The sequence below is a fragment of the Lethenteron reissneri genome, chromosome 37 (genome assembly GCF_015708825.2).
Source record: "Lethenteron reissneri isolate LAM-NWPU_2019-01 chromosome 37, ASM1570882v1, whole genome shotgun sequence".
NCBI lineage: Eukaryota > Metazoa > Chordata > Hyperoartia > Petromyzontiformes > Petromyzontidae > Lethenteron > Lethenteron reissneri.
The window spans coordinates 2,153,198-2,178,096 of record NC_083815.1 but is presented as its reverse complement, the minus strand read 5'-3'; the positions used below and the strand labels follow the sequence as shown (position 1 = coordinate 2,178,096).

The 24,899-nt window shown below is 53.6% G+C and overlaps 1 protein-coding gene across 1 annotated transcript in view; it reads right to left on the bottom strand.

Annotated features, from left to right (window-relative positions):
• Nucleotides 1-364: 364 nt before the first annotated feature.
• Nucleotides 365-24,899, bottom strand: part of LOC133351310 (N-acetyl-beta-glucosaminyl-glycoprotein 4-beta-N-acetylgalactosaminyltransferase 1-like) — a 110,226-nt gene continuing 85,691 nt past the window's right edge. The window contains exons 14-22 of the mRNA XM_061566410.1: nucleotides 23,094-24,212; nucleotides 22,645-23,023; nucleotides 21,983-22,582; nucleotides 21,037-21,317; nucleotides 19,775-19,928; nucleotides 19,167-19,239; nucleotides 13,805-13,958; nucleotides 12,249-12,375; nucleotides 365-10,571 (exon numbers count right to left, since the gene is read on the bottom strand). Of these exons, the coding sequence (XP_061422394.1) occupies nucleotides 10,457-10,571; nucleotides 12,249-12,375; nucleotides 13,805-13,958; nucleotides 19,167-19,239; nucleotides 19,775-19,928; nucleotides 21,037-21,317; nucleotides 21,983-22,582; nucleotides 22,645-23,023; nucleotides 23,094-24,212 (3,002 nt within the window). The 3' untranslated portion in view covers nucleotides 365-10,456. The remainder of the gene's footprint in view (nucleotides 10,572-12,248; nucleotides 12,376-13,804; nucleotides 13,959-19,166; nucleotides 19,240-19,774; nucleotides 19,929-21,036; nucleotides 21,318-21,982; nucleotides 22,583-22,644; nucleotides 23,024-23,093; nucleotides 24,213-24,899) is intronic.

Genomic DNA, 24,899 nt, shown 5'->3' with positions numbered 1-24,899 from the left:
ATAGAACAAATCTGAGATCAGATTTGGAATCGCACCCTGAAATTAGTCTAAAACAGCTGCAAACGTCCAGGCCAGAAAAAAAATCGTTTTTTTTTTGTTGACCAGTGTTATTCACATGTGTATCTGCAGCAGTGCACTCGGGCAAGTGTGCCCAGTGTGTGGATAGGAGAGATCTTCTTGGTTCACTTTAACCTTGGTTTCTGTGGACCGTCCTAAAAATCGAGCAGAGCATGCTCGAGATCCGAACAGACATCTGTCCCGTGACATATTGCTGACATCACAATTGGGAAAGCAACTGGGCAAACGAGAGCAGACTTGGTGATTCATCAAGACAGCAAGAAAAAAGGACACGTACCACCCCGTGTTATGCTTAACTAACTTTATTTAACAAAAAAACCCCAGAAGAAACAAAACTCCCAAAGTAGTATTAATAACCATCATAATACAGTAAATATGTAATTTCACAGAAATCAGGAAAAACGGACAGCCCGGGCCCTTGTCTACAAACTTCCAACAAAGCAGCGATCCCACCCTGAAAGGCACTCAACCAGACCACCCAGAACATCCAGGATATGCAGAACCACACACACAGAACAGATGACACCCAGAACCACACACACAGAACAGAGGACACCCAGAACCAGACACACAAAACAGAGGATACCCAGAACCACACACACAGAACAGAGGATACCCAGAACTACACACACAGAACAGAGAATACCCAGAACCAGACACACAGAACAGATGACACCCAGAACCACACACACAGAACAGATGACACCCAGAACCACACACACAGAACAGATGACACCCAGAACCACACACTCAGAACAGATGACACCCAGAACCACACACACAGAACAGAGGACACCCAGAACCACACACACAGAACAGATGACACCCAGAACCACACACACAGAACAGTCGATACCCAGAACCACACACACAGAACAGATGACACCCAGAACCACACACACAGAACAGATGACACCCAGAACCACACACACAGAACAGATGACACCCAGAACCACACACACAGAACAGATGACACCCAGAACCACACACACAGAACAGATGACACCCAGAACCACATACACAGAACAGATGACACCCAGAACCACACACACAGAACAGATGACACCCAGAACCACACACACAGAACAGAAGACACCCAGAACCACACACACAGAACAGAGGATACCCAGAACCACACACACAGAACAGAGGACACCCAGAACCACACACACAGAACAGAGGATACCCAGAACCACACACACAGAACAGAGGACACCCAGAACCACACACACAGAACAGAAGACACCCAGAACCACACACACAGAACAGAGGACACCCAGAACCACACACACAGAACAGATGACACCCAGAACCACACACACAGAACAGAGGACACCCAGAACCACACACTCAGAACAGATGATACCCAGAACCACACACACAGAACATGACACCCAGAGCCACACTCACAGAACAGATGACACCCAGAACCACACACACAGAACAGGACACCCAGAACCACACACACAGAACAGAGGACACCCAGAACCACACACACAGAACAGAGGACACCCAGAACCACACACACAGAACAGATGACACCCAGAACCACACACACAGAACAGAGGACACCCAGAACCAGACACACAGAACAGATGACACCCAGAACCAGACACACAGAACAGATGACACCCAGAACCACACACACAGAACAGATGACACCCAGAACCACACACACAGAACAGATGACACCCAGAACCACACACACAGAACAGATGACACCCAGAACCACACACTCAGAACAGATGACACCCAGAACCACACACACAGAACAGATGACACCCAGAACCACACACACAGAACAGATGACACCCAGAACCACACACACAGAACAGATGACACCCAGAACCACACACACAGAACATGATACCCAGAACTACACACTCAGAACAGATGACACCCAGAACCACACACACAGAACAGATGACACACAGAACCACACACACAGAACAGATGACACCCAGAACCACACACACAGAACAGATGACACCCAGAACCACACACACAGAACAGTCGATACCCAGAACCACACACACAGAACAGATGACACCCAGAACCACACACACAGAACTATGGATACCCAGAACCAGACACCTGCAACATCCACACACACAGAACAGGACACCCAGAACCACACACACAGAACTATGGATACCCAGAACCAGACACCTGCAACATCGAGGATACCCAGAACTCAACTGCACCGAGATCCCCATGTCCACTCAACTGCAACAAACCCATAAAATATGTAATGGTAATTATAATGCCATTTATTTATCTAGGAAAGCCTAACCGTGTCTCCCGGGGGGGGGGGGGGGGGGGGGGGAGTCCTGCTACATCAGGACTGGTTTCCATTTGCTTTATTGAGTGCGTTGCGTGCTAGAGGCTGTCTCCGGAGTAGCCGGAGGTGGCTTCTTGCCACGCAAGCGGGGTGGCGGTAACGCTCAACAAGTCCGCACACAAGGGGACGGGTGAACCCACTTTGCCGTACCGCCACGTCGCATCCCAAGAAACGGTCTGGCAGTGTCACCAGACCGACGTGATCCGCCAACACTTGCCTTTGCAAGCGCTGGATCACCGGCATCTACCGCCGTGGTCACAAAAAAAGAAACGGCGAGGAGGAAACGAGCCGACGTTTTTTTGAGGACGGTGATAACGTTCTTTTCAAAAAAGGGGGCATCTCAAACGCCGCGTTCTCACGTGCACCCAATTATTTGTTCACGGGAGATTGGCAGGCCTGGAAGGGTGGCACATGAAAGAAGGTGACACGAGCGATGTTAAGAAACCTTGCCTCAATGGACACTTTAATATTTTTTTGTTACTCCAATTGTAACATCATGAATAGGTTTTTATATAATTATTAATATCCATATTTAAGATAAGTCCATAAAAACGTGAAGGCAAATTCTGCTAAGTGACGTTTACCGGGATATTTTTTTTTAAAAATAATCCTTCATCATTGCAGCAGATGTTCTTAGTAGCAGCACAAGAAGGCTGCACAGGGGGTTCACCGGTGTCAATATTCACCACAGGCCAGAGCCATCTCACGCGTAACCATCCAGGGGATGTGCTGAACATCCAAGAAACCCAGGGCCAGACAAAGCCAGGTCACCCATAACATCATCGACAACCAGAGTGCCCATCAACCAGAACATTAAAGACACCCGTGACGATTGACCTATAACATTCAAACACTCGAACGCTCACGAAGATATCCCCATACATCAAGAACATCCTACACACCAAAAATATCTGAGACGCGACGATGATATCCAGGACACCATGGAACCGTCCTATCTGAGACCTCCCAACACGACCAGAATATCACGGACACCCACCCACCGCAGGGCATCACAGACACACCGAGGGCAAGAGGAACTCCAATTTTAGGAGTGCGATCACCTAAAACAGCCCGTTCACATCCGAGGACAAAATAAAAATATAAACTGTAAAATATATTACGCACACAAGCATCCGAGCGTTATGTAATGACCGCCACCGATTAGGAGTGTACACACAATGTTTCCCCCCTCCCAGTGTGAACTATCATGAGGACGACCCCAGGGAAAGTGCAGGAGTTCGGGGCCAGAAAAAAGAAAGCCACGGATACACCAGAGATCACTTACAACTGTGACTGCGTAACTGGCAAATTAACCGCAATCCTTGCCATTTCAATGATTTGGAATTTACACCTGACAACGCCGCTTGCAAGATGAATTTGTAATTGCGTCCCGGGGGTCTGGCTAGAGGGGAAAGGTCACCCCACCGCCTGGACGGATCACGACGCGTGGCGTTCGTTCGCCTTCGCGTCCGTTTTGGGTTCCACGTGGGGCGTGGAACCCCGTCATCATGACCAGAGCCGACGCTTGTACGGCCATTTGTTGTCAACTCACGGCCACAACGAGGGCCTTCTTGTGCCATCGAATAAAGACGGCAACTGCCGCATCGCATGACGCTTTCAGACGCGCTTCTGCGGCCGTCTGGAACGCTCTTCCTTTCCGATATCAGGAAGCCACTGGAGCTATGCACTTTTAAATCGTCATCTAGATTGAAAATGCATTTCTTTAGAACTGCTTTTTGTGTTTAGTTTGTTGTCCTTCCCCCGCACCTCCAATTAGCACGGCTGGCTACATAGGGTGCGAAATAAGTTCAACATGCATATATATAGAACCCCGTCCTCGTGGGGGGAGGGATTTTTTTTTTTTTACCAAACCGCACCACGTGAAGGTGGGGAGCATAGACGTGAAGCGCTCAAAGTACAGCACAACAGTGGATTCCACTGCAGCACTGCCTTCAGCTACCCACCACAGCCCCTGAAGCTCTATGGCAACCTGTTAGGTTTCCTACATTGCACCCCACAAGTGTTTCACCCATTATTGTTATCGTGATTATATTTATTATTATTTCCTTGGCGCAGCAGTGCTCCCGTCAAGTCTTCGAGGCTTGTTATCAGCAAGGTCCTGCTTTATATTTAAACATATTTAAACTCAACACATTCGTAAATAACACTGTCGCCTTGCAATTAAAAAATGAAAATAAATAGATGACGTTTCGGGCAATGGTCCTCCTTCACAGCACATGGAGGCACTTTAACGCTTTGCTGCTACTGCTGTCATCAACTGCCAGCCGTGTGGTCCTTTAAACGGAGCTTTCATAGCTCAATAGGCTTTACTTGGGAAATAAACTTCTGAAAAGTTTGACCTCTGCCTCTCTGGCCTCTTCCAGGTGCTGTGAAGGGCCGTTGCACAGAAACGTCGTGTATTATAACATACTTTTTTTCCTCTGAAAGGCAATGTTATTGCTGTTGACAAATGTGTTGAGTTTCCTTTTGCCGTTCGTGCGCTCCTACCAATGCCGCATCACCAACTAATTTGCTTCAGTTGAATGTCAAATTGCTAATCGGGTACATCTTTTCACGTAGAGGCAACCGGGATAAACCGGAGAAAGCTTAAGAGATGAGGAGGGGAGGATGCTCGAATCTCCACTAAGCAGACGGCCTATCAAACCGACTTGCTGTCCTGCCTTCCTACGGGCACCAGCTCGTTCCGCTGGAGGTGGGGAGTGGCGCTCGTTGAACGACGCAAACCCCGGGCGTTCCGTCGACCCCTCCTCAAAAGCCGCCGTGATTACGGGACGTGCAAAATAAAAGAGTCCCCAAGACATTGGCGGCTAAGCTGCGGCGAATGAAATCACGTGCGCGCGCGCACCGGTTATTGGGAACCACGAGGGGGGAAATAAAAAAAAATGTTCAAGTAAATTCGGGAGAGAAAACGGTCAAAAATATACACATGACACCCGAGTTGAATATGAAAAACATAAAATACGGTCAACGATACATTGATATTCACACCATCCAACCCAAAAAAAACCTCCATTATGAACACAACATAGACGAGTGTAACGGGTTAGGTGCAGAGCGAAGCAAGAGTGAAGACGCCGACATTGCGTCGCCAAAGCGCTCTCGTGGCGCTCCACACGCAGTGCGGTCACTTGTTTTCAAGAGGAGGTTTTTGCTTCACTTTGCCGGGTTGTTTAGAGATATAAAAAAAAAAACAAATAAAACCTGAACCATTACTTTCAACATTTTTACAGAGGCAGCACTCGCGACATAAATGCTCGTGACAATATCTCGGGATCGCGAAAAATATTTCACCAGCTGACCATGTAACGTGGGGCCACGAGTGGACACATGGCTAAATAACCCAGCAGTTGACAGCATTACGATACATATAAATAAAACTCTCTTTTTTTAATAAGTTAAAATTAACCTATTGCTGTAATCATCTTCCTAGAGCGTGACAGTACGTTGACATTTCAGTAGCAATGTTTTCCACTTTCAGTTTTCCGGCCGCTTAGAAAAACAGCGTCTCAACGGCCCGAGCCATCGGCCACGCGGTCCACAATCGCTCTTCCGAATCGCCGAAACCCGATCGCCTTGCCCTTGCAAACGACTATGTTCCAAACCCACGGATAAATTATATTTGTTGGCGAAAGCCCCCACGTTTTAAAAGTGGCTTCGTTGCACGTCCCAGCGATTCGTTGCGCACGAGGGGCGTGTCTGGCCAAGCCCTCTACAGCACAGGCCACGCCCCTTTTCTGGTAAGCCCCTCCCCCCCAAGTTGTCATTGCAAACGATCGTCCATAAGAGGTTTTTAGGGTTGGATCGCGTAAATATAAATGTTGTTAAACCCGTCACGTAAAGAAAACATGCCAATTCGTTACTAGTCCAGCACACCGGTGCGTTGGAGAATAAGCCCACTCGAATAGTAAATGCTGTAGGTGTTCTGTTCACGTGACAAACCTTACTAATTGGCTGTGTCGGGTGGTTACGGGTTTAACGACACATTTATATTTACGCGCTCTGCCCTAAAAAAGACTCCACCATGGCTAATATTGGTTGCGAAAGCCTCCTCCCAAGCGTTAGACCGTGACGATCGTGTTGTGCACGTGGCGAAGCCGCGTCGCCACCAATCGCCGAGCAGACCGACACCGTTGCTCGAGAGTCTTGCCTCTCCTCTGAGCAACTCGGGTTGCACCAACCGCTCGCAACCGGCAACGGAGACGCGTCCCGCAAATGAGCGATTCAATTGCGTGCAACCAGGTCGCGCGAAAAAACACAGATCGCCGTTGTCCGCCGATGGCCGAGGTGCCAACTCCCCCAAACGAGACGGAGGGTGCGATGCCGCCGTTACCTTCCTCCCACACTGTCGGCTAAGCACGGTGTGCGGTAGAAGGTCAACAGGCACACAGGGGGTAGAAGGTCAACATGCACACAGGGTCACGGCTCAAAGAGCCTTGCCTGGTGCAGCAGTGGTGGCGATGTCAATCAGCGGAATGGAGATTTCCCATCGCACTGCTTTGGCCGATGAGCCGCTTCTCGTTACGCGATCCGAATGCCAAACCCGGGCCGTGTGGACGTCTTCGAGCAGCGGGCCGTGGGGGGGGGGGCAAACAAACATCGGGACGATTGTGGCGACTGACACGGAGCGCAGTAGGACCAAAGCGGGCGGGAATCGGAATGGGGGGGAACAAGACGTGATTACGTAATAGCAAAACTAAAATATCGATAAAATATACCTAAAAGATCCAGTGTTTGCAATGATAACGACTCAAGATATAAGTTAAAAATGTAAAGGATTTCCTCGATAGAAATCCAGCGAGTTCAGTAGTTAATTTTTAAACGGGCACAAAAGCACGTTAAATAACTTTTAAATAAAATGCCGTCAAGTGTGCCAAGAAAAAACCAGAACCCAACAGGTAAAAACGCAGCGCGACCACATTTTACAAAAACCCTCGGTGACCTGTAAGAGATGACGCCCTGGCATTGATGCATCGTTATATAACGCGTAGAAACGTCTGTACAGTATACGTATATATATAAAAAAAAATCCTCTCCGTTTAACGAAAGCGAAATGGCATCGACGGCTGTGAACCCGGGCGGCGCCAGCGTTGGGGGCTCTCCAGCGAGACGTTGGTCCAAGCGAACACCGTGAACACGTGTAGCGGGACTCACGGGGCTCAAGGGGGCTCAGCGCCCCCACCCCACCCACTCTCATTCGCCACCTCAGAAGAGTTACCCGGCTCTCGCGTTCGCTCGCTGCCCACAGCCTACAGCCTACACGGCCGAAAGCTCTTCAAGCCGGACTCGTGGAGTCTCGGAGCGCGCGGCACTTGAAGAGCCACACCGCACACGGACTCGGCTCGTCAACACGTGCGCCCTTGGACGCTTCAGTCTGTACCACGTGGCCCTGCGAGTGGCAAACGTGGGGCTCTTTCTGTTTTTTTGGACGTAAATTTTCGTAAATTATTTATATATATATTTTAATATATTTTTTATCACTAAGGAAATATACTTTAATTTGTTTGGACGATTATTGTCCAACAACGAGGTTCGCGGGATCTCTACGAGGCGAGCGCGTGGTAGGCCGAGGCTCGCGGTGACCCCGTGACTACGTTCTTTGTGCCCTCTAATTTTTGGACGTTCGTTTTTTTTTACCCAAAAAAATCTGAAATGATTGACTCCTTTCAAAGATAATTTCAGCCCCCGTCCAAAAAGAGTATATTTTTAACCGTCGCCTATTACGCAAATGAAGAGGCAAAGCAGCTCCTGCACCACCTTAGGGAACGAGCGATGACATTCACACAACGGACTGCGGAGCCTTCGCCAAATCCAAGGCTCCCTGGCTATGAATTTCCAATGCCCTCGATCTATAATAGAGAGTCATGAGCGGTGATACATGAGTCCGTGGTCATTCCGCAATGGAGTTGTTAGTGCTCCTCCTGTGGAATATGGGCCACGGACTTCAAAAACTAAAAACTACATTTTAGTTTGTAAAAGGTTTCAGTTTGGTGTTTTAACATCTCAACACCTGTTGTGTTGCCAGAAAAATAGGGAAAACCTATCCTACGTTTGATTTCACCAGGTAAAGCCCCACAGAGCTATATAGCTCTTTTTCAGTAGGGACCAGGCTATCACAAATGATGGCACAACGACTGTGGCATATCACGCGGAAAATTATAGGAGCCAAATGCGCATTGATTTTAAATGTGGAGGGAAAAACCGGGAGAATAATGTACGCGACCACAGGGAGATTAGACACGCAAACTCCAAATATACAGGCATCAGGGTCAGGATCGAACCCACGACCTCCTACACACCAGGCGAGGTAGTTAACTTCGCATGCGCACCATCAACATATAACCACTCCAGGCTCGTCACCTACCCGCTTGGCCGACAACCGCCCGAATCTCGCTCCCTGCATTCCCTACACACGAGCTCGAAGGACTGCTCTCGCCATGCGTGTGCCTGTGTGTGCTCAGTGTTCAAGTTGCCGTGTGCCAATCATTACGAGCATTGTGCGATAGTCACGGACGGCAAAGCGAAACGCGAGTCGGTGACTCCACCAAACGCTGGCTGGCCAAGCGTTGGCATCACCGCAAGCGGCCCCATATTAAGCCGTGCCTTTTGAACTGGTCATGTCCCCTGACCTCTCGTTTCTCTGGGTTCTTCATCATGGCCATTACAACTTAATATTCATACCGTTGCCTCCCATGCAGTGCATTTCGGGACTCACCCTGTGGCTGCTGTCCCCGTGCGGCCAAAGTGAACGTCGCAAGCGGGGCATTGGTCTGCCACTAGGTAGGGGCGGATGTTGCTACGTGACTTTTCCCAATTCAGTAATGTGCGAGCAATTCATCGCATTTTTCGAATTTCTCTCTACTTCAGACTGTTGGGGGGGGGGGGGGGGGGAGGTGAATCCTTAGCGTCACAAAAAGTCACATTCGCACACGACGGGGGCACACGTCTCTGCTGGTCGTCGATGGGCGGCCTTGATAGAGCTACGTCGGACGGACGGCTTGTCGTGTCGCCCCAAAGCGGAGGACGGGACCTCCGCCGACAACCCTTTACGCGAAAACAAAAACGCACAACCAAGGAACGAATGGTGAATGCAAATCCACAGTGACGTAAAACCGGGGAAGAGCTTGCAGAAAAATGAAACGGTGCCAATGTGGCCAATAAGAAAACATGGGTAAACGGGACACGTCCGAACGACACCCCAATCGGCAATAGGTTAAAGGAAAACAAAGCGATATCGTTACAATTTTGTTTGAATAAATGTCAACAAAGTGGACGTGCCAAGAGTCAGGGTGCCACGCTCACGAGCTCGGCAGCCCTCGCCTTCCACGTTTCAGTTCGCTTCTTGCGCTCTTAAAACGCTCGCCCAGAAATATATCCGGGCGAGATTTCTTTGATTCCGTTCAGGTTCCGCGGCTGACGACGTCTCCCTCGGCACTGCCTTTGGTGCTGTGCTGCGCAGTGCGGTCGTTCATCAATCCGTTCCAGGTTTTCGCTTTCAGCAGCGAAGGCAGTAAAAGTAAGGAGTGTTCACCCTTCGCTCGGCGCACACCCATCATTTTACGGCGCGCGATGGCAACAAACCGCAAACGATGCTCGAATGTCGCTCTGCAGTTGACGAAGAGCCGTCCCCATCCATCTTCATACCTTTTGCAATAATCGTTCACAAGAAATAATTCGTACAAGTCAGCCCTCTCCGCTTGCTGGCATTCCTTGAAATGCCCACACGTAGGATCTAAAACATTTTTCCTTTTGCCCCTTGCGTGCGTGTTTTTTTTTCAGGTCTTCCAGGACGTCTCCTCTCTGCCCCACGCCACCCTTCCCGGGGTCCCTCGCCCACGACCCAACTGCGGACGATATAAAAAAAACGAAACACCAAAAGCAAAAGTAACAAAATAAAACTCCCAACCGCAGGCTCGTAAACGATGGAGGAAAGTGGCATGCCGAGTCGTGGAAACGGAGCAAAGAGGTTGGTTCAGAGTCGCCGGGTCATGCCGGGTAACCGTGGGTCACACCGGGTCATCACTCCCGGTCCTGCGCGCCCTTCATCTGGTTCCACATGCCGTGCCGCGAGTGGAAGTAGTGGTAGAAGTTCCTCAAGTGCAGGCGCTCCACCTCCAGACCGGCCTGGAGTACCCTGCAGCATCGCGCGCCAGACAGCCACACGTGGGTTACGAGATGAAGACAAAGATCCCCCGCCGCACAGCCTGAACCAGACTGTCTGAGCAAGTGCTGTTAGTGAGTAGCACCTACGAAGGCCGACACGGCACACGAGGGGGTGGGGGTGGCCAGCATCACGTCCAGCCGAGTCGACATAGGGGAGGTCCAGGACCGGCTTGGATAATCGTCACTCGTATTGACTGTGAGCAGCAATCGAACCCAGGTTTCCGGGTTCATGGTGCAGGGCTCTAACCACTGCACTACCGCTCCCCACGTGGGTTACACACCCACAGTAGCCTGCATGGTCTTCAACCATCCAAGCACTATCCGGCTTAGCTTCTGCAATGTGTCGAAGCGAATTCTGGGTGATTCGCTCCTCAGGCCCTAAGCGTAGACTGGCGTTTAACTCCTACACGATCTGCCTAAGAGATAAAATTCCGATTCGCGGACGCGCGACAGGATGCGTGAGTCAACGATAGCACGAATCGAATTTCATCAACGAGCCGATGTATTGTGATACACCCAGCGGAGAAAGTGACCCCCCCCTGGCGCCCCCCCACCTCCCATTTTCACAGCGGACTTTTGTGAACGTCCATAGAGTGTTAATGACACACACACACAAGAGGCAGGGCGACTTACTGACTGACAGGCTCGGTGATGGATAAAAGCCGTCTCATTGTTCATTGAGGCTCGCAAGGGTGTGGTTACTCACGATGATGATTGGGACGATGATGGAAATCACAAAGAAAATAATAATAAAGCTGCGGTTGGTAAAAAGGGAGTGAGTCATGCAGGTGGCCGCGAAGGATTACACCTCGCCCGTGTCCTTGCACGCCGCAAATCTCTTCCCGGATAAAAAAAGAAAAGTGTGAGCGCCCCCAACAATTAATTAATTAACTCCTCCAAGCAGCAAATAATCTCATGGGCGTTCCTCAATTAACCTGCCTGCTCAATTAAAACAATCTTACACTTACGGTACATGCGTCAAACTGCTCCGAGCGGGGAATCGACGCCGTTCGATTCGCATACGCTGTACACGCTACAGTAATTTTGCTGGAGCGTTCACACCTGATGACAGATGCTTGTGTTGCTTCCAAAAAGTCGTGATTTAATTGAGTTGTTTTCAATTTTTATTCATTTTATTTTTTACCTACGTGACTTTACCGAAAAAAACAAAGAGTATGGATCCCTGCAGTCACGAAAACTTCAAATCTAGAATGTACACAACAATTCACGGTAAAATATTTCTACAAACCTCATCTTGATTTGAATAATGACCCCCGCACCATTCGCAGGTCGAATCGTTTTGTGCGTCGCGGTCGGAGCGAGCGGCAAAGGTCGCGAGTTTCAAAATTCCCGGTCGGTGGACGTCAGTGGACGACTCGCTTTCAACCGTAGAAATGTGGAATTTCACACAACACCGGCTTGGGAAGGCCGTGAAGATGAGAGATAAGTACCGCCCACAAAACGACTTGGGTCCCCTACTTGAAGCTCCTCTCTTCGGAGTGGAGCAGTCCGGCCAAAAGGACATCATAGCTCCTGTGCCATGTGCGTGGCTACTTACCGTTCCCGTGCGTACGTGCATCTATCCGAGCGAGCGAGCGTGCGTACTCGTGCGCGTGTTTAATCGCCATGCGAGGTGTAACGTCCGCACCTGTCCAGCAGCTCCCAGTCCTCGCCGCCCCAGTGGTCGCGGAATTCCTGCGTGTTCATCCCCCCGATTCCATCGAAGTCCGACTTGTAGATCCCAAAGAGCCCAAAGCCGTTGACCTCCCAGTAGCCTGTTCGGCATTACGGTCGGGGGAGGTGAGGGGGGAGGGTGGGTAGGGGGGTCAGGCAAGAGCCATGGACACAGTGGGGGGGGGGGGGGGGCCATAGAGGGAAGTGGGGTGAAGGTTCAGAGGGGTGCATCGGTAGAAAGAGGGGTTAAACAGAATCCATGCGTACACGCGACAATCCTCGTTTCAACCACGTTTGGAATTAGACTGTAAGATGACAGCGGTGCTGTCGGTTCTGTTTCTTTGTCAGTCCACTATGGCTGTACTTTGCCAAAGCTGGTCAGCGCGAGGTCGGTGAAAGGGGGCGGAGGACGCACAGGAATGGCTCGGATATCACTCGCCACTGGCCGTGGCTGTGATTTACACTCACGCCCGCTGTTGTTCATAGTGCAGTGTGCTAACCACACTGCACCACCGCTCCACCGGCTAAAACACTTCACCGCTCTAAAATCACCACGCTAAATGAGCACGTAACCATTCATGCCACCCCCCCATCAACCCGCAGTCCCGCCAAGCTCCAAACATGACCTGGGGTCACAGTTAAATGGACAACAGTGATGTAAGCTGAAATTCAATGTGACTAATCGACGCGTCGTTACCACGCCTTGAGCGTGTCACCGCTTTGAGCTCTCGGTGTGCTATTGCCTCATCGATCGGATGAGCAATCGCACAGCAATCGCTCCGGTCTCGACGACGATTAACAAGAGCACACACTAGGCTCGGCCTCGGACGCAAACTGAGCTCCGCGCTCTGCCCCAGTGAGCTCCACGCTCTCCCCAACCCAGCTCCACGCTCTGCATCTACCACCGGATCGGGAGCTGCGGCCGCGGTTTGGCAGCAAGGCAGTGGGTGCGGGCGGGCCAGAGATGTGGAAGAGCGGCGTGAGATGGCGTCAGTCCGCCCCCACGCCCCGCCTCACGTTTTGTTCTCAAAGAGTGTTTTGAGTTCCCCTTGCGCCACGCTCGTGATTGGCCGCTCGCTCACTCGCTCACCTGCCTATCATCCGAGTCCACACTCGCTTGATGGACCGACAGCCCGCCCCGATCGCCGAACTCCGTTGCCTAGCTGCCCGTTTCCTTGGTCGCCCATTTGCTCGCTCACTCTTGCTCCCACCAGCCCGCTTAATACTCACGCATTCATCCACTGGACTGTTGACCTACTTCCAGCATGATCACATGTTCACCCACTCGCAAGGTTTCTCACTTGTCCATAAACTAACCCGTTCGCTTGCTTGCCAACCAGTCAGCTCACTTGCAAGCCTACCAACCGACCAGCTCAGTTCTGGCCCATCCTCTTGATCACGCACTCGCGCGCCCGCTAGCTCGTTCGCTTGTGCGCACGTCACCTCTGCCAGTCGTAAGGCGTCTGCCTCTCACGTGCCCCCCCTCGCTTGCACGTGTGCCAGCCCCCTCGCTTTGCCCGGCTCTCTCACCGTCGGGCTCGCGCGCAGACTTCCCGCACGCCAGGCGCATGACGATGGGCGCGTACGCCATGTGGCCCTCGACGCAGTGCTTGCGGATGTTGTCCACGATGTCGTGCGGGAAGCTCAGGTGGAGGTCGCACAGGAAGGTGATGCTGTGCGGGTCCTGCAAGCGACATGCAGACACGCACACACACACGCACACACCACGCAAGCCACAGTCAACGCATCGTCGTACATGCGAGTAGATACTGCCAGGAATATCAACATCACGTGGGGATCGATATAAAATATGCACGGGGTGAAACGATCCCCGTGACCGATACGGCATTTGTACAGTAATGGATTGATGAAGACCTGAAGATTATTATCGGCATGCAGCAAACCTTCCGAGTGTGGGTTCATCAAGGAGATGCACATCGAGTCTCAAGACTCGATGTGCAATTCATTGAGTTTCAGGAGGGTGGTGTATTGGGAAGTTTGGCCACTGCAATTAACGATGCCTTCTGCTGCCCACCAGATATCCCTGCAAAACTTGAGCAACCTGTATTGCACGGTGCTACTATCCACGCTCAACTCTACTTATAGTTTATTACAAAAAAATTTTTTTAGGATATGCAAAACACGACAAAGTCATAAATGTGGAGTGACAATGTGCATAACTGTGTTCGCATCTCAAGAAGCTGCACAATAACAACGTTCATTCTCTTCGAAACACAAACGCTTCAACTCCACAACAGCTGAGAAACCGGCACGAGCCCTTGGCGACCAGGCCTCTCGGGGTGACACGGCGGGGTGGCAGCACCTCAAGATGGCCGACACGAGCCTGTCACCAGGCCGCGGCGACGCAACTTACGCCACGGTGATCGCAGATAAATGCATTAACCTGATGTAAGCCGCTAGCGATGGATTACACGCAGAGAAGGGTGTTTCACTGGCGATGACCGTGATGACGGTGGCTCGGTGAGGAGGGAAGAGTGGGCGATGGCTGCTCCTAGAGCTCCTCAGTGCTCGGTGCACGCACGCGCACACACAGAGATGAAACAAGCGGCCCATTACCCTAATGGCAATGTCATCATTGGCACATTAAGGGATAATCCCACGATAATTGCGACGAGCAATTTTATTTTAATTCGGCGTTCACAGCCGGCGCAAAATTATTTTGGCGCGCTGCTAACGGGCGGTGAGACTGGAAGATAAAAAAATTAATAGTAATAACAATTATAGGATTACCTACATGGGTCAAAAGCTCCCTTATTTTCAACCAAGAGCCCATGTGCAGTGCATTTCAGTAAATATCTAAAATGCGCTGCCTCACAGGCCATAGGCCCCTGCGCCAAAATTACATCATAGTCTAATTCGCGCGATGTGTCGACCAGTTTAAGCAACGTTCCCCCAAATTAACATAACTGTGCCATTACAGAGGCAATGGCACGGCTTTATTGCGTATCGCGCCGCGCGCAGCTCAGCGCGGTGTTTTCGGATTGTAGCGCGTGCTCTTCGGCCCGACGCTCGAGGTTTCGTCGCATGTGCTCGAGTACGGGGACTCCTCTACTTACGAACATTCGAATTACGAACTTTCAGAGATACGAACAAACCTGTCTGTATGTCCAGTTGCCTGTCCAGACCGAGAGTCGTAAGTTCAAGCGCCGCGCAATAGACAGTGGTGGTGGCAACTACATCTGCAGAACATGCAGAACCAGTGGCATTTACATCTACAGGAGATTATACAACTTTTAAAGCCATTCCCCGTGTTTAGTGTACATTCCGTACGTGTTTGGAATCGACAGGAGTAAAGTTGGATTTACGAACAAATCGAGTTACGAACAGACCTCTGGAACCTAACTCGTTCGTAAGTAGAAGAGTCCCTGTAAATAGCGTTTGCCTACTGCTGCTGGTGCATCCAATTCCTGAAGAAGCATTCAGCACGTGGAGCGAAACGTCGGACATCGTGCCGAACCAACACGTGGGTCCAAACTCGAAAACACGTCGGAGGGATGTGCCGCCAACTAAGCCATCATAAATATTTCACGCCGAGATAATTATTCCTTTATCCAGGAAAGCCTCAATGAGTCTCAATGCTGCTTTTTTCTGAGCGTACTGCCTCGGGGTGTTTGGCCAATGCTATTAATAAGCGTTTGGCTTCAAGTGGGACAAAACCCGAGTACAAAACCGACACGTACGGGTGGGCAACGCTCAACGCCTCGCACAGGCGGTTTTGCAAGCCCATTGCTTGCACCGCCATCTCCTTGCATTCCCCGCGCCGACACCACCCGGTATTCCCCGGACGTCGAGCGTTCCCACCAAACGACCCAGCACCAAGGGCTCGCCCCCCCCCCCCCCACCTCGATGGGACACGATCGTTTCTAGGTAAATCCGCCAACTTCTGGGCATGCGCTGCCACGCCCGGCTAAAGCTGCCACACGAAAGAGTTGAGGGGCGCGGTCCCAGAACTTAACCTCAACCACGGCTAAGTCGCGGTAATTACGGGGATCGGCGCATTACGCGGGCCTGCCGGGGTAGGATCACCGGCTGCCGCTATTATGGCGTGCGGCTGTACCGCCGCCGCCGCCGCCCACCGCCACCGATTTCACCGCTGACGTCAGGAGCGGCACTGCGATTAATGCGGTCACCACGGAACGTTGTGGGGGTCTAGCTGCACGTCTGCCGGCACAGCCACATCGTTGTTATCGTCGTTGCCGTCGTCGTCGTCGTCATCGTCGACATTATCGTTGCCCAGTTGACACCACAGAGTGTTTTTGCCATGAGTGACGTTTCCCCAACACTCGAAGAACACCCACGCATCGGAGGGGATAACACTCAAACAAGCTGATTGCAAATCTGATGGACAACAACATGGGTAGAAAGCCACAGAAGAGACAGAACGGTCAGCCACATTCCCCAACCACCCAATCGAATTCCACAGAAACTGGATTTACTGCCTCTAAACCGTCGATTCAAATCCATGTAAATCCACTCGACCTCACTACACGAATTCAAAAAACGTGCTCCCCCCCCCAGTCCCCTGTCCTCCTCCATCCGCTTGCTAATTGAATAACCTTTCGTTTCACGCGACTGAAGAATGGAGTGTGCTGTGTTGCTGCCCTCTATCGCTCGCACTGCCGTGCGGTAGTCAGACGTGTTTATCCGCTGCGGTGGCGAGATGTTAGCCACCTCGCCTGGTATACAGGAGGTCGTGTATGCGATACTGACCCTGACGCCTGCTGTATATGTCGAGTTTGCGTGTCTCTCTCTCTCCGTGGTCGCGTGGATTTTTCTCCGGGTCCTCCAGTTTTTCCCCCTCCACATTTAGAAGCAACTTCACGCGTTTAGAGTACATGGCTGCTGCTATAGACTTCCACGTGATAAGCGACCACTTCGTTGAGCTGTCATTTGTGATAACCAGGTCACTTCTGAAAAAGAGCGAATAGCTCAATGGGCTTTACCTGATGAAAAAAACAGTTTAGTTTAGTCGCTAAAGTCTTAAACGATGCTAAAAGTTTGAATCTTGATTTAAAGCTTTCGTGACTGCAGGAATTCATCCTCTTTGGGCCTTTCGGTGAAGTCACGTAAATAGAAATAAAAGATCACGACGTTCGATCGCAACACACGCGATCGTCTTCAGGCGATCGAAACATCGTGATCTATTACGCTAAAAGTTTAGTTTTTAGGTTTTAAATCGCATCGCGGATTGCGTCTGGTGTGACCGACTCAAGGAGGAACAATGCGGAGAAACCCGAGCGGCTCGCGCTGGGGGCTGTGAGAAGCCGGCGGCCGTTGGGGCCTGGGGAATTTCTAGGGCGTGGCGTGATGAGGCGCTCCCATCGGGGTCTCAGGAACTCCTTCTCCCTCCCACCAAAGCAATACAATAAATTGCGGCAACTGAAAGAAAAGCAAACTGCTGAAGTAATTTAAAACAACCTCCGCTCCCGCCTCCCAGCACACCTTTCCCGTTCCTCTCTATCTTCAGTTCTACAAAAACGTTTAACGACGCCGCACGTACACACGTGCCAAGCAGATGTGCCACCCACGGTTGCCAAGCAACCTTCAACTTGAAGGTGAAGACAAGCCTGGAGGATTTGGAACGTACTTGCACCGCCACAGTCTGGAACAAGAGCAACCAAACCTCGCCCATGTGGGGTTTCTTTTGACATTTTTCCACTTTCACCTCTTTTTAAGGCGATTAAACAAACCTGTCACGCAAGCTGAACTCTCGATTTTTCTTTATGGGCATCGGGAGGAGCGGTAATCGTTCCTCCCGTACACATTGCACGAGTGTAGCTGATGGAATGCAGCCTTCGCATGTCGCACACAGACGCACGAACATCCATCAATGACACACACGCACAGTGCACAGACGGGCAGAAGCACGTACGCACACACACACACAACGCAGCCAGTCAGGCTCTATCACCAACAATATGCCCACCGCCACTTAGACAGCGGCTATCTGCACTGCACTGATGCGATTACGGCGCTGAGTTTACAGGTGCCTCCAGCCAGGCACGCCCGCTGTGTTACCTACACACAGGGCGTTTGCTTTGTCTATATTTAATTGCGGCTTGGAATCCGACCGCGATGACGACGCGCGCGCAAACCGGCTTTTGTGAAAGTGCCACGGGGGTGGGGCGGTGGGGGGGAGGGTCTCTAACGTCTCCCCAACGTCTCCCCAACGTTTCCCAACGTCTCCAAACGTCTCCAAACGTCCCCGGGGGCGAGCGCCGCACGCGTTACCGTGACGCACAGAAGTCGCCGGTTTTATTTTGCCGACCGGGTGAGGTACACGTAGGGAACCCGTGGATTCGGAGGAATTCATCGGCCGGGGAAGTTCGTGACCTGCTCGCTCCTACCTGAGCAAGCGATTGGCTCGCGCTCTGCACCAATGGCACTGTGGTTACTGTAGCGTTTCGCCAATTTGTTCCGACGACGCTATCGGGATCGCATCGCGAGCGAGACGGGCCGTCCACGCGGAGCTCCCGCACACGGCAGTGCATGCAGCCCTCCGTGTTCGAGAACAGGCCCACTTGAAGTGGACACCGGAGACCCACTCCTGAGCTCGCTTACATGACGTCTGGTCTACACACGGTGGTGGGAAGCACTTTCTCGCCTGCTCTGCATACGGGAGCAATGTTTGTCACGTGACAGTCAAAGCGATATTGATGATCTCAGCTTTGGAATTTGGGCAAATTGAGTGCAGAAACAAATTTGGCAGCATTTTTTGTTTGTTTTGAGCAATTAGCATAAACCGGGCTGAGATCATCAACTCACTACAGTTGAGAAGCCGGGTCTAACCACGGGTGGGTGGAACCTGGACTCGAACCCAGGCCACCTCGCCCGGAGGCGATGTCAGGTGCTCACGGCAACGCGTGACTACCTTGATGACGTCGACCCCGGCTTGCAGGCCGGCCGATCGCTCAAAGTTCCCTTGCAGCTTCACGTAGTGATACCTGGGGCACGGGAGCAGGGGTGGCAACGGGAAAGAGAGTATGTATGTTGCATGTATGCTGAACGTCTTTCGCACCGCGGGGGGAAGGATAGTACAGCAGGTCCTCATTTAACGACGCGGCAGTGGTAGATGCGTTCCCGAAAAGTGCCGTGTTAAGCGAAAAACAATTTGCACGCAAATAATGTAACGATAAAGTTTGGCGAGATACGATGTACTACTACGCACACACAGCGAGATGGCGGGTAAAATGACTGAGTGTACGCCGCCGCGTTACTGTATCATTCCACGTACTGTAACATACCGCTCGGCCCTGTATCCTGAAAAGCCTCATTGAGTCTCAAAGGTCACAAATCGGGATTTTATTCGACCGATTTTCTTGACCGTTTTGCATATGGAAGTAAACTGGAGAAAACTTATGCACGGGAGGTGCTGGAGGAGGATGAGAAGGATGAGGAGGACGTGAATGAGGATGGAGAGAGTGAGGATGAGAATGGCTAGCAGAATGAGGAGGATGATGAGGAAGTGAGAACACCCACCGGGGGAGGGAGCTGCGCTGCAGGGCTTTCTCCACGTCCATGTCCTCGCTGGAGTAGTCGGCGATGACGACGCCGAAGCGCTGGTCGCCCGTGGCGCGGTGCAGCGCCTCCATGTCCCAGATGAACTGCTGCACCCAGCGGCCCTGGTTCTTCACTGCACCGCACGGACGCGCGCGACGGGCAGGTCAAGCACAGCGCGGCATTGCAGTCAACATCTGCGTGAACTAACTTAATAAATAACAACATTATATTCAGCTTCGTGCCAGCATGAAGGATTTGTGCGAGTTGGAATTCGAGCGTGAAGAGTGCGCGCCCCGAACCCATGCCTTCCTCCGTTTGTGTGTTCCCTCCCACGTGCACGTTTCTGTGTACGAACAAACCCCCCACAAAGCAGGAGCGAAAACTTCATCCGTGGGGACTGGATTGTCAGCTCGCTCTTACTTCCTTTGCCTTTTTTCCACGATGTCCACGATTCTTCTGTAAGGGGTTACGTCCGTGAGACGATAAAACGTTTGCAACTAATTGCAAACTTTAATGTTCGAGAATGGCCCCCAGAAGCAGAGATCACAGAACTAGCTCCGAGGCCCCCTCAATGTGACCTCTAGTCAACAAAGCACTTTCCAACACGCCGTCCCTGAGTTTAATGTTCATCGCGTGAGATTGTAACTGATATTTCCTTTGATTCTTAGTGTTGGAATTTAGCCAAATTAGGTGTTCGCCCGAACGGAACATGATGAGGGGTTTTGTGTGTGTGTGTGTGCAGTCACTGGAGACTGGGCTGAGATCATCAACTTTCTCCATCTGACAAACGCAGGATCTCGGGGGCTACCAGCTCAGCGTATAGAATAGTCGGGATACAGAGTGGTCCGAGAGACGACCCCCATTCCTTGAAACCGGTTTATTTGTTGTATTGTACAATGTTGCCCCGAGTGTTCCCAAAAGGCAATGTGAGGTTTCACACGAGAGACTTCACGGCCATGGACGAGGTGGAGGCCACACCCCTCGTGGACAGAGAGAGAGAGCTACATAAGCTACTTCGGTTTTTGCTCCCGTCAAAGACGAATGCTGCCACCTGCTGTGCCCACTGTTCAACAGCAGGTTGGAGTAGTCCTAGAGGAGCTCACAATCTGTAGACGCATGCAGCAATCCCTCGCCCACCACGGGTTTTTCCAACCGAGGTTTCGAGTATCAATCCATGGTAGTAGAGAAAAACCAAGCCGCGTTTCGCGCAGTGCGCTGGCACCCCCCCGCGCGTCCCTCACCGGGCACGACGAAGTAGACCATCACGTCCGGCTTCCACGCGAAGCCCCGCGGCAGGCACAGCGAGAGCGGCGGCGCGTTGGCGGCGCCACCGACGCCGCCGCCTCCGCCGTCGGCGACCTGGCCCGAGGTGCGCGCCGGCAGCGGGGCGAAGACGTAGTGGGAGAGGCGTGCCAGCCGCCCCGACGGACGGTGCAGCAGCTCCAGCTCCAGGAGGTAGCGGTTGCCCTTGACGCGGTCGCGGCGCTTCTCCACGTTGACCACGCGGCGCAGCTCGTACAGGCTGCGCAGGGGAGGGGGGGAGAGTGGGATGAGGTGCAGGTAAATCCCGTGAAGAATCACCGATTCACCCGGGATGTTGTACATTCTTTACGGTGGCCGAGCCGGCTCCGAGGTCGGGGCACCGAATCGGCTAAGCCGAGGGGGGTTTGGGTTCAAATTTTTTTGAGCATCTCGATTGTGGTAACGGCGTCATGTCGTGAGGCCAGGTGGCCCTTAACACCTCTCGCAGGTCAGTGCGGCGGAACGCCCCATTGGAAGGGGATGTCATAGGGCGAGCTCTGAGATCCCTTTCAAGCGACTTTCCCACTCACTCTAACCCATGAGAGTAATGTTCATCTCAAGCGTGCGTATGTGCGGGGAGCGGAAGTGTCACAGTTGAGCGCGGTTTTCAATGAACCCAGCGACCCTGAGTTCGATTTCTGGTCACGGCCAACACCAGTGACAATTATCTGAACCGGTCCCGAGCCTCCCCTTAGGCCGACTCATCCTCAAATGCGTACCTGGTACGGTGTGTAAACATCGCTACTGGGAGACAAAGGCGGTCGGGCATGGTGCTGGCCACCCACCCCCTTGTGTGCCGTGCCGGCCTTCGTACCTGCCACAACAGTCTTTAACAGCTACACGGGGGCCGGGGATCTTTGTCTTTGTGAACACGCGCGCACTCACTCGGGATGCACCCGGCCCAGGTTCTCCATCATGACGTTCGCCACAGCCTGGGCCTCCTCCTCTCGCAGCCGCAGGTTGCCCGACACGTTGCAGCGCAGGTCGATCCAGTCGGAGCGCAGGAACTGGAAGTCGGTCTCGCCGATGCTGAAGGTGCGCTTCCAGTCCGCCTCCTCTTCCTCCTCCACGGCCCAGCTCCACTTGCTGCGCCCCCCGCCACGGCCCCCCCGCCCTCCTGCGCGCCCCCGCCGCCTGCGCCCGTCCCTGATCCCGCGGCCGAGGTCGTCGGCCCTCCCGCCGTCGTCCTCGACCGCTCCGGCCCGCGCGTCGTCGCCATCGTCGTTCGGGTCAAAGGACGACAGCGAGTTCCACGGCCCCTCGTTCCTGCCGGCGGCGGCGTCTCCGTCGTCCCCGACCGCCGCCAGCGGCTCGGCGCCGCCCCGGCCCCTGGTCGCCGCGTGGGTAGCCCCTTTGCGACTCGGTCGTCCCAGCGCTGGACCCCACGGTTGCCTGGGGAGGCTTCGTGCCCGTTTTTCTCGACCCGCGAGCCGCGGTTGTTGTCGTCGTTGTTGTCGTCGTTTCCCGCTGCGGCTGCCGCCTTGTCACCTGGACCGCCCCCACGTTCCTGGCCGCGGCCCGCGTGGTTGGCGAAAATGACCTCTGACCTGCGGTCGCCGTTGCGATCCCGCTTCCGTTTGGCCATCCTCCGCGAGCTGGCCTCGTTCCTGCGTGGCTCCTCGTCGGCAGCGTGCGTGGGGGGCGTGGTGGATCTCGCCGATGCGGGGGCCTGGGAGGCGGCGGGTTTGATGGCGCCGTCGGTGGCGTTGGCGCTCTGCGGCGGTCGCGTGCCGTTCTTCTCCGGCGCCTCGCCGACCTTCTCCACTGCTGCCCCTTCGTCTCGGTCGCGCCCCGCCACGACGCCGCTTCTGGTGGCGACAGAGGCCCCCGTGGGTATTTCGCGGGAAGCGTTCTTGCCGACTCCCCCGGCATTGACGAGGGGGAGGTCCACCGCCACCTTCTGCTTTGGATCCACGTCGTTCGCCCCTCCTTGCGGGCCGAGACCGCGCCGTTTAGAAGGTTGACGCTTCTTATTACCGATTGCCACTTCACCATCAGCAACGTCCTTCACCACCACACCGTCCCCTCCTTGGGCTGCGGCGGCTAAACCGTGACCAGTCTTCCCTCGCGTCCCTCTGGTTCCTCACGTTCTTACGCCTCCTCTTTGCGTTGTGTGCCGCCTTGTAGGCGCGAAGGGCGGCCGCGGCTTCGGCGGATTCATTCCCCGCACCGCGAACCGCTTCCCGAAAATCTCGCGATTTGCCGCGAGGCCGAGCGGCGGCTGCGGCGTCGTCGTCGTCGAACCGACGCCGCGGCTCTCCGACCTCGGCAGCGGCGGGCGCAGCGAACCCATCGCCGCCCCCCCCATCCTCCACCGCTCCCCGTAGCACCGCGGGGCTCGGGTTGCCGTCCAGCCCGAAGAGCTTCCGCCGGCGTTGGAACGCGTAGTCGTCAAAATCGTCGCCGTAGTCCCTGCGCCGCGGCCCGGCGCGCCCCTCGTCCGCGGCCGGCCACGCCGCCGCCGCGGCCGCCCCCGCCGCTTCCACCCGGCCGCCCGCCTCCCGGACTTCCGGCCGCTCGGGCCTCCTCCTCCTCTTGTGCTTCCTGCGCCTGCCGCCCGTGACGCCGGCACGGGGCCCGGCGGCCGGCTCCCCCAGCACGGCGCCGGCATCGTGATTGGCGACAAACCACTGCACGGGGAAGGCGCGGTTGTGAGGGGGGAGCGCGTGCTGCTGCTCCGCCTGGTGTTGATCGCCCCCCGCGGCAGGCCGCCCTGCAGTGGGCTCGTGTTCCCTCCCGTTCTCTCGCTTGCCCTCCCGCCCGTTGTCTCGCCCGCGTTCCCTCCCGTTCTCTCGCCCGCCTTCCCGCCCGTTCTCTCGCCCGCGTTCTCGCCGGTGCCGTCGATCCGGCTCGCGCTCGTCGTTCTCCATGTCCACCGCGCCGTGCTGAGGCGCATGGCGGCGCACGCGGTCCGGCGGGGCCAGCTCCGGCTGCTGCGGCTCCTCCTCCTGCTCTTCCTCGTCATCGTACTCCTCCTCGTCCACCTCCTCCTCGTTGTTTTCGTTCGCGGCGCGGTCGGGCAGACCGTCGGGGTGAATGCCACCGCCAATGCCAACGCCACCGCCAATGCCACCGCCACCGTCGTCATCGTAGAACTGGTCCCTGGGGTCCAGCGCTGAGGGTGACAGGGGTCAAGAAGCGGGAGAACGACGATCATAAACTAAAACTAAACGATCAAAATAATATTTTATCGGTAAGCCGCACTGAGCTATACGGGTCTCCATTAGAAGCGAACCTGGCCACAAATGATAGCTCAACGAAGTGGCTTATTATCACGTGGAAATTTAGAGCAGCCAAATACTCTAAACGCATGTTGATTCTAAATGTGGAGGGACAAACTGGAGGACCAGGATTAAAATCCATGCGAGCACGGGGAGAACATGCAAACTCAAAATACACAGCAGGTATCGTCAGGGTGGGGATCAAACCCACGAGCTCCTGTATACCAGGCGAGGTAGTGAACATCTCGCCACCGTATTGGATCTGCTTGGAGGGACTGCGCGGAGACCATACGGAAGAAGCAGTCCCGACATTAAATTGAGAACGCTTCTCGGAGCTAAGAGGATTGATCGAACAGCTTTCAACATAGTTCGTGGGGCTGAACACCGGGGGTGGGGAAAAATCGCTCATTTTAATTTCCCGATCAGAGGCGAGAGCTGACCAAGACGCAGAGTGGCTCGTAAGAAATACTCTTGAGGGGCAGGGCAGAGGTCGTAACCGGGTACCCTGATGCCCGCTACCCTACCCGATACCAGGCTATCCGTACCCGGCCGGGTATGGGTATCCGTTTGCGACCCTGGTG